General features: G+C 39.0%; 1 protein-coding gene across 1 annotated transcript; it reads right to left on the bottom strand.

Moving 5' to 3' along the window:
- Positions 1-1,028: 1,028 nt before the first annotated feature.
- Positions 1,029-7,686, bottom strand: LOC146385158 (phospholipid phosphatase 3-like). The gene is made up of 7 exons (XM_084930749.1): positions 7,482-7,686; positions 7,148-7,316; positions 5,147-5,304; positions 4,754-5,040; positions 4,616-4,673; positions 1,931-2,107; positions 1,029-1,830 (listed from the first exon to the last, which is right to left on the bottom strand). Exons 1-7 carry the CDS (start codon positions 7,536-7,538, stop codon positions 1,732-1,734), a joined length of 1,005 nt encoding a protein of 334 aa, XP_084786875.1. The 5' UTR covers positions 7,539-7,686; the 3' UTR covers positions 1,029-1,731.
- Positions 7,687-9,553: the final 1,867 nt, after the last annotated feature.

The raw sequence follows: 9,553 nt of genomic DNA, 5'->3' as shown, positions 1-9,553 counted from the left end.
GTGACGCTGTGGCTGTGATTGGTTCGGCTCTGCGCTAGTTAATTTGGATTGGCTGTTCTTCTTCTTCTTTTTTTTTTTTAAGAGGACAAGCGAGATGAGGCTTATCGCAATAGTTTAACTTTTCTATCGAGAAAAAGTTATTTCGCAATACATATCGTTATCGTTCTATCGCCCAGCTCTACTTTGGACACATCCATGCATTAATAATAGTGCAATGTCATTCTGTTAGGGACTATTTAGCTGCACAGTGATTGCTTTTAATTTTGATATTTTAAAGAAAAATTGATAACACTTTTACATTTCCCTAAATAAGGTTTTGGATTCTCCCAAAGATGACGAGTATAAGAAGAGAAGTGTGATGAAATGAATTCAATACTAAATGAACTGCAGTTGCGTGGGTCCCATTTGGTTCATCACAAAAACATATTGACAAAAAAGCCATATAATAAATGTGAATGATGCTGTTTGCTTTCTTGTGCTATCTGCTTAAAGCTCCACTAATCAATATTTCTGGATTAGCCCGAAACAGATCAAATGACACAGTGTAATGTAAAGTGTTGCTTGTTATGACAAAACAGCAGAGAATTATCGCCCACTTTCCAGCTCATTTGCACAGTGCTAATTGAACATCTTTGGCTCATTGTTTTGATTTTTACAGCTAATAACTCTACTGTTTTGATCCGGGTTCTCTTTAATCTTGTTTCAGTCGCAGCAGGCTGCTGTTTTAGGCAAGCTTTGATAAATCTACCCCGTGCCACCTGGCCAGCACCAAACAGCAGGAAGACAAAGTTAGTGACTTTCTGAAAAATTAGAAACTTACCCGTGGAGTCTGGGGAGACCAAATCAAAGCGAAAAGAGAAAGAATATTGGAATTCTCAGGTGGACAGAGACGCTTTAGTCCAAATGAGTGATGACATGTTCTCTGTCTGCTTATGTAAACATGTGAAAGCTGTTTTACACGCTTGCAGTAGTGCCCCCAAGTGGTCAAAACATTTAATTACATACATTACAATGAAATTTAAACAACTAAAAAAACCTTTTATTTTTAATGATCTGTGCTCTCATGGACTGGTAAGTTATCTACAAGCATGCATAACTTTATAAAGTCTGAGAACTAGTGGCATCCATCCTCTTCCATAAACAAAGATCCTGTTAGGAGTCCTCTCACTTACATAACACAGAGATGGATGGATGCATCCAATGAAGTCACCTGATGCAAACGTTTTAAATGAGTTGCTTTTTTGCTATTTGTGCTTTCCTTCAACAACATTCAGTGGGTGGATAAATAAACTACACAAAATAATTAACTTTTGTATGAAATATTTTACATGCTACATACTAAGTCATTGTAGAGTGCTAATTATTAACACTATCATGGACATAAAAAAGTGCTTTTACAGTTTTTGAATTGTAAAAAAACTATATATTTACAAGTGATATGTGGAGTGATAGTGGTTCTTCTGCGTTCAGTCTTGTTTGTAGTCTCATCTCACAGGTAAGTGTTACATGTGAAGCTAATGTCAGTTTCAAGGACAAAATGTTGACTGCTTGCTTTGACAGTATTTCATAAGGTCTGCTTTCCTTTTCTCCCCTCACTCTGTCAAAATACTGAGGTTTGTAGTTTGATTTCACAGGAAATGGTCTTGCATTCTTCAGATCTCTTGTCTGTCCAAATCAGTCTTCAGGCAGCAGCTGGATGCAGGCAGATGCAGCGGTAAGTGGGAATGAGGTTTAGCAAACAGTATGGTGGGGTGACAGGGGGCTGTCAGGGGTCTCGGTCGGAGAGAGATCTGAACTGGAGCTTTTAAACATAGCCGAGATGTGGAAGGCCTGGGAGAAACATAAACACATGCCCAACTTGAGGATTAAGCAGACTTTGACATGTGGACACGCATTGATGCACAAAGACAAGCAGGCAAGTTATACTGACCACCCAGTAGGCAGTGAGAGCTCCCTGTATGTAGCCTGTTAATACATCAGACGGGTGGTGCCTGTAGTCTGAGATACGGGTCAGGCCTGTGTAGATTGCCAGCATAATCAAGAAAAACTGCAGCATGGGTCTCAGCAGCCGAGCTCCACGCCACGTTAGCCGTGCCTGCAGGTAAAACTATATTACAGAAACAAAAACAATATTAAATGCGCTGAGCAATACATTACAGATACAAGACGTTTACAAGTGAAGAGATAAATGTGGCTAAAGCTACGGATTACAGTGGGGAGGGGGAACAAAAGTTCTCTCTTTGTGTTGACGGTCAGGGAATTACAGCTTCCACCAGAAGGTAAGGGCTATGGTGGATGGTGATTGGATAAGTGGTTTCTGAGATGGGTTAAGATTTGTTTTTGTTTTTTTGTGAGAGAGGTTTCATAAATGTGAGTGGTGTGGTAATGACAAATATATTTAATTTTGATACTGCAAATGATTAAACATTGCATATGAAGGTTATAGGCGGTTATAGAATCTGAAGCATCTTTGAGAGTACTCAACACCTGTTTCTGGACTTATCAGTTATGGATAGTTAATTCAATTCAATTCAGTTTTATTTATATATCTCCAGTCCACAATACCTCAAAGTGCTTTATATCGTACATAAAGGGTAAAGACCCAGCAATATTAGAAAGAAATCCCAAAATGGCAGAAACATGGCAAAAGACTATTCATAGATATTCATAAATATGTATATTTATAATGTAAGCATTCATCAACTACTACCTTTGTATGCATTACTTTCTTGAGTCTTGGTGACCAAGTTCAACATTTTATCTATAATATTTTGCTAGCATTTGTGTTTGAACACTTGATGAACAATTTAACTGTTAGCCATATTTTAGCTAAATAATGAGTAATAATTTTATTCATAAGATTAACTAGCTATTTAAAGTGTTTATCCGTTATGCTTAGGCAGCATTTGGTTTACTATTAGTTAACAGTGTCAACGAGCTAATGATGTACTTCTGTGTAGGTTTCCTCACCAGCTTTAATCATTTATGCATTCATCTTTTTCTCTACTGCTTAGTCTTACTTAAGTTTACTGTTCAGACTTGTATGGGTGCCGTTCTTTAATTTAATGGTTATTTCATTTTTTTGATTTAGTTGAGCTCTGTTAGCTGAAAACTTAGATACTAAAGAAATACCACCGGTGATACTTGTGCCCCTTCTTGGGAACATGGCTGGGAATTACTCTCTTAAGGCACTTTATATCCATTTTAACTTGACTTTTTATCCATCTCCCCTCTTTTTCACCAGTGCACTGTTAAAGCTTTCACAATAACTTTCAATACAACAGGAGGCAAATAATCTTGTTATTGTTTAATGGTAAATTAACAGTTAACTGTTGTTTTATGGACACACGAGCAGCAAAAATTATTCTGAAATGATTCCTGATCTACTGTCGCAGGTGTGTCACAGCCACCGCGCCACTCACATCATATAACACCTGATATTATGTCGAGAGACTGTTGTGAGTCGGCTCTCATTGTCATCTAACAAAGTGGCTTCCACTTTTGGCACCCTAGTGTTCATTTGCTCAGAGAGATGCATGAAAATCACATTAAATTATCAACCCCCCACTCCCACCAAAAAAGGTACCATAGAAAGTCAAAAAAAGACAAAGTCAGGACAAAGAAAAGACTGAATGTGCACAACTGTGCCTTCAGTTCCACTTATGAATTAGGCAGTGAGTTCCTAAGTTTAAAAAAGATTATTTTTTAAATTATGAATAATAATTTCCCTCTTAAAATAAAGTGGTGCCAGTGACACTGTGAGAGAACAAAGTCGGGTAGCTAAAGATCCAGATGTGTGCTCCTGAAATAATAGATGTCGCAATGACCCCTCTGTGCTTTAGTCACTGAAAGCTGTGAAACACTGTTTTATATAACAGCAGCAACGGCAGTAAAAGTGATTCCTGTGCATCTGTTTCACTTTAAAGCGGGTAAACCCTCCTTAAAATGCTGTTGTAAGCTGAAAACTTTACAGTTTGTTGACTCAGACTTTGTCTAAGCTGGGTCCAAATCTTCCCACCAAAGGTTAATAGTTAAATACGCTCTCTTTGCATGTAATATAAATATGTAAAGTTCTATAGGACACTATAGAACATTTAAGATCAATCATGAACAATCATGTTATATTTTCTTTACGCTGAGCTTGTTAGCTGTGAAAATACTTGAATTTCTGCTGATGCAGCATTTACGTCTGCATAAAAATGAGTACACATATTCACATATTCACACACACACACACACACACACACACACACACACACACACACACACACACACACACACACACACACACACACACACTCTTGTACAATAGAGCAGCACAGTGAGACGAGGTCACACTCCTCCCAAAGCAGAACAAAGCAGTCTCTGTTTGTGCCGTATCTCCCTCCAGTCCCTCATCTCTTATTCTCTCGCTCTTTGATGCTAACTGGACTGGGGATGAGACCCTGTTTCATTCATTCTCTCTCAGCATTTTACAGAGTGATGGTAATTGGAAATTGGAGAGACAGTCAATTTTCTTTGCCAGTATGAATGTGTGGTGTGTGGGAGAGAAAGAGAGAGAGATAGAGGAAGAGAAACATTTTGGAAAAAGCGACTAATAAATAGAGATACTCACAGCTAAATAGAGCATTGTGAACATTGCAAAAGAAGCATGGCCCGAGAAAAAGGACTTCCTGAAAAAGTGGAGAAGTATTTAGAATTGCAAATTTCAATACGACATTAAAAGCACAAATTCATGAATGCAGACACACACCTGGCTTCCTCCTCTAACTGGTGGTCAGGCTGGCGACAAGTCACTGTTTCAATGTAGGTCCCAGGTGTGCAGTTGAGTGATGCATAGGTAATGCCGCACACTGACAGGAAGTGCGGTCGCAGCCGTCCCACGCTGAGCTTGGCCATGTTGGTCAGTGATTGGCCAACACAACATCCAAACAGGAAGCACCCCAGCTCCTTGTACAGGCACGAAACGTATACGTTCCTCACAAAGGCCTTCGAGCTGACACCGTGGAAACGCACCCGATAACACTCGCCGAGAGCGATCTAGATTCAGATGCAACGTGAGAATCACAAGATTACATGTTGTTGTACAATAAATGACAATGGGGTGACTGATACGACAGGAATGATGAAGATGATGAATACTCACAGTGAGGCCGGTGATGATGATGCCACCTGTGATGAGTAATTCATCTGGTATGGCTTCTCTGTGCAGGTAAGGATACGTGATGCTGGGGTCCCCACAAATGAAGCCTCTTCTGTAAGGACTCAGTGCCTTTAGCTCACATGCAAATAAAGGGATGGAAGCTGAGTGGGAGGAAGAAAAGGGAGAAAAATAGAATTAGACCAAAATTAAGTATTTTAAATCCCCAGTCTTCCTCCAGGTGAAAGTATTCTTTGAAAGTGATACATGGGAGGAGAAAAGAGGAGTAAGGTCTCATCTCAGGTTAACCAAGAAGAGACATTGTTAATGATAGACAAAAATAATATAATCAAAACATAAATTTAAAGCTACAATGAAACATAGAAGACAGAAAGGAAAAAAGTTTGGGAAAGTAAGACGGTTACAGAAAAAAGGAAATCCAACTTTTTCTTTGGAGAACAACCATTAGGAATGTCGGGGTCGTAACACTCCTCCACTGGGACCAAAGAAACTCAGAGAACAGCCGAAAGCTCCAGTTTCCTTACTGAATAAAAGCTGAATCCACTGAGAGTGGAAGAGCGGAGCAAGGCAGCGCTCAGTAAAAGACCCAGTTTGGCTGCGCATGTGTGTATTTGTGTCTAAGTGTATGCATTTCTGTTGATGAGGAGAGAAAGGGGGGGTTGTTTGTGACTCCAGTTGAGCTCTTCCCAACAAAACAAAGCGTAAAAGCGCCAATAGACCCGAGCCAGAACCAGCCTCACACTGTCTCTGTTTGTCTCTCATGTCCTCTCTCCTTCTCTGCCTCCTGTTTGCATGCCTGCACGCACACACAGAAAAGACAAGGGTGGGGAACAGACATCAAAACAGACAAAGAAAGAGAGAAACAGAGACTTCTCGCAGGGCCTCCACCCTTCTGCACAGATCCAATCTGTTGTTAATACAGGCTACTTCTCTGTCCAGCTTGCTCCAGTCAGCCAGCATTACATAACCCCTCTCCCACCACCAATACCACTATGAGCTAGGGTCAACAAGTAGAGTCGTGATCATGTATGTGTACACACACATGTGATAGTCATGGATCGTACATTATTTATTGAATTCCCCCTGGCCTGACTCTACCCTGAGAACTGTATGTTGTCATGGAAACTGCACAATTCCCTGGGCAATGCACAAACCAGCTGGCACAAAGAGCTGAAGAGCAAGCAGAAAAAGAGGGGTGGCATGTAGATGAAAGGGGCGAAAACTAACTTTCTGTCTCTTTTACTTTTCTGGTTTCCTCCTTTTTTCACCTTTTTATATTTGCTGCTTTTTTCTGAAGACTCTAAGCTCGATCATCACGTTTATAAGTACCCAAATACCCACTGATTTCTTGACCGAAAGGGATGAAAACAAAGTGGAACAGCACTTAATATGGGCGACGTGATCTTATTGAAAGGAATAACAAGTGCACGGGATTTTGTCGCTGATGAACAAATTCATCAATGACTCGAGACTGTAGGAGAACATATGGATTTAAACAAACAACAAATGACTCGCTTTGATAATACCCATATTTCTTGAATTATTTGGAAGAATTTAACAGAATTGTGCAAAAACATCCACAAACCCTTTTCGAGACAACAGAATGTTATTAGCTGATTGAAGTCTATCAACTCACTGCTGAATCGAATGCAGATTTCAGCTCTAAAAACATTCACGAGAAAACAAGTTTCTTACGTTGTAGTCTACAGTTAAAAAAATACAGAGACCCATTCGGCATATCGGTTAGTGTAGTTTGTACTAATGCACACTGGCACCAGTGTAGTTGTAATTAATGAAAAAAAAAACTGCACGGAAGTCCAGTAACACAATGAACACAGGGCTGTATCAGCTTATAACACAGGGTTAAATGTTGAAGTATGTTATGCTGCAGAATACATCGCCTTGTACAAGGCAATGCAGACCCCTCAATAAGCAATATAGTGTTATGTTAAACACTGACAAATCCAATTAGCTAGGCCTTCTTACCAAGAAAGAGGCAGAGCAGGTCTAAGCCGACCAGAAGTTTTCTTTTGGATAAAGCCGATCCAGTTATCTCTATGAGTTTCTTCCCAGTGCCGTTCTCCATCCCCAGGCCGCTCTTGTTTTCCGTCAGTTTAAGCTGGAGGTCCGCGCTGGAGACGGGCACACCGGCGCTCTGCGGGGCAAACGTATCCAACATGACGATTAGCTGCGAATTGTAGGTCGGTTGTAGATCTTACTGGCATCAGAAACTTGGGAGCGCCCTTTGGCTACTCATGTGCAGATCTCCAGGGAGAATGAAAGTAAATCCAAAAAGTTCCCGGAGTATTTAATATGCTACCTGGAGCGCGTGGTGACGTGTTTCTTCGCTGTCAAAGTGGAGAAATGTTTTACTCATGTTGGTGTCAGTCTGCAGGGCTCGTTCAGACTCGCTGAAGTGCCTCCGTCAGCTTAAAGATATGCGTGGTTTGCGAAACTAGTTGATAAAATCTCTCACTCTCTCCCTCTCTCTTCCTGTCAGCTCATCGAACATTAGGGAAAATAGGGAGGGAAAAATCCGCAAGTCCTAATTAGAGGCAGCACATCAGATATGTGTCACGGCGTGACGGTGGTTATTGCATGGATGCAGTCTGGAAGATATTTCTCCATCACTACTGTATGACTTATCGCCTACAAAAATGCAGGTGATGGGGGATTGGGAAGAAATCAAAAGTAGACTAAATAAAACTTCTTATCACTTTAAAAAACACTGAGATTCGAAGTATTTTTAAGTAATTTAGCCCACAGTTTAAAAAAATACAAATATTTGCCATTGATCTGGACATATTTTACTTTTTGAGTCTGATTACTTTAGTACTTTTTAAATGTAATTTTTACATAGTTGTTTGAAAAACACATCGTGTTTTTTTTTTTATCGTGGTTTATTGACCCCTTCAAATATATCATAAGTAAGAGATGTGTCTTAAATAATCCTCAACTGAAATCTATAGGCGAATTCTACAAGATGGTTATAGAAGTAACAAGTGGAGAAAAAGATGTTAACAGTATTTTGAGTTCATACAATCTTAACAAGACTGAATTTTCTTTTCTTTTCTTTTCTTTTCTTTTCTTTTCTTTTCTTTTCTTTTCTTTTCTTTTCTTTTCTTTTCCAATACAGCTTAAACTCTCAGGCAAGCCTTCTTGAGCTCTTCTTTTGGATGCTGGTTTACTCTTTTCTCTGTCAAGATGATCCCACTGCTTCAAGGATGTTGAGTTCCAGGTTATGAGGAGAGCAGTCCACGACTAACAGTGAGTCATCATATGTTTTTCTTTCCAGCTATGCTTTTCTAGCATTGGCATTATCTTTCTTCTATTGAGGGACACGAGTGCCCAAAAGAAATAAATTAACACATTATTAAATAAATGTGCAATTAATTATTTTGCATTTGTAATAAACAAACAGTTTATTAAATATTTAAATTAAATTTACTGATATTTAATTAATTGCTTGTTACAGATTTTTATTCATTAACAACACACTTAGTTAATTATTTCATGATGTATATATTTAATAAATGTTGGCCCTCCACGTTCTCCAGATCTCTTCCATACATATTGTGGATGATTTCAGCCATAAATTGGATTAATAGCTCTATTTGACTCATTCACTGTGGTTTTTGTGAAATTTGGCATACCCTATTCTTTTCTTCCTGTTTCCTTTCCTTGAACGTAGCTTCTTGACATTCACCCTCCCACTGAGGTCAAATTTTTGAGGCTTTCAGTGAACAGAATGGCTCAACTGAAGGGCTAGATGGAACTTTCAGTTCCCGTGTCAGGTCTTTGCTATGCTAATAATTTCCTTGTAACTAAAACCAATTCTGAAGTATGATCTCACTAACTCATCTACACATGGCATTTTGTAGAGGCTACAGCAGCCGTGACAGTTTGCCTTGAAACAGCTGTAATCTCCATATTTGGACTGTTTTTTTCTCAAAATAGTATTTGGACTTTTTGCACTTATCCTCAAAAATGATCAATAATATATATTTTGTTCTTCCTAATATGTCCCTAATATTATCCTAATAACTACCCTAATAACACTCTAATTCAATACCCTGTTGTACACAACAATATTAAGTTTATATTTTATACTGTGGGCCTGTGTTAAGCGGCTAAAGAAATAAAACAAAAAGCATTCCTTTAAAAATGGTCAGGTTTGTGCCTGAACTATAAATGAGTGAAAAAGTAACAAATGTCCAAAGAAAAACTTAGAAAGACCTCCAGAAAGTTTGGAGAACGGTGAGTGAAAACCAATTTAAAACATTACAAGTAAGTACTTTATAAAGATGTGGTTCTTGTGTCAGTGACAAATAATACTAAAGTTCATCTTTTGGAAAATACCCACAGTGGTTTGATGCCAATGTGTGAAAGAAC

This window comes from Perissodus microlepis, chromosome 6 (assembly GCF_051167445.1).
Source record: "Perissodus microlepis isolate ML-2025 ecotype Zambia chromosome 6, ASM5116744v1, whole genome shotgun sequence".
Lineage (NCBI taxonomy): Eukaryota > Metazoa > Chordata > Actinopteri > Cichliformes > Cichlidae > Perissodus > Perissodus microlepis.
Note: the sequence above shows the minus strand (reverse complement) of the source record. Positions and strands in the feature narration are given on the sequence as shown.

Excerpts from the sequence above, each read along its gene's own strand:
- LOC146385158 (XM_084930749.1), bottom strand. The coding sequence starts at position 7,538 with ATGAGTAAAACATTTCTCCACTTTGACAGCGAAGAAACACGTCACCAC. Across the intron at positions 5,305-7,147 it reads CCTGCTCTGCCTCTTTCTTG|CTTCCATCCCTTTATTTGCA; the intron begins GTAAGAAGGCCT and ends CCTCCCACTCAG. Across the intron at positions 5,041-5,146 it reads TCATCATCACCGGCCTCACT|ATCGCTCTCGGCGAGTGTTA; the intron begins GTGAGTATTCAT and ends ATCTGAATCTAG.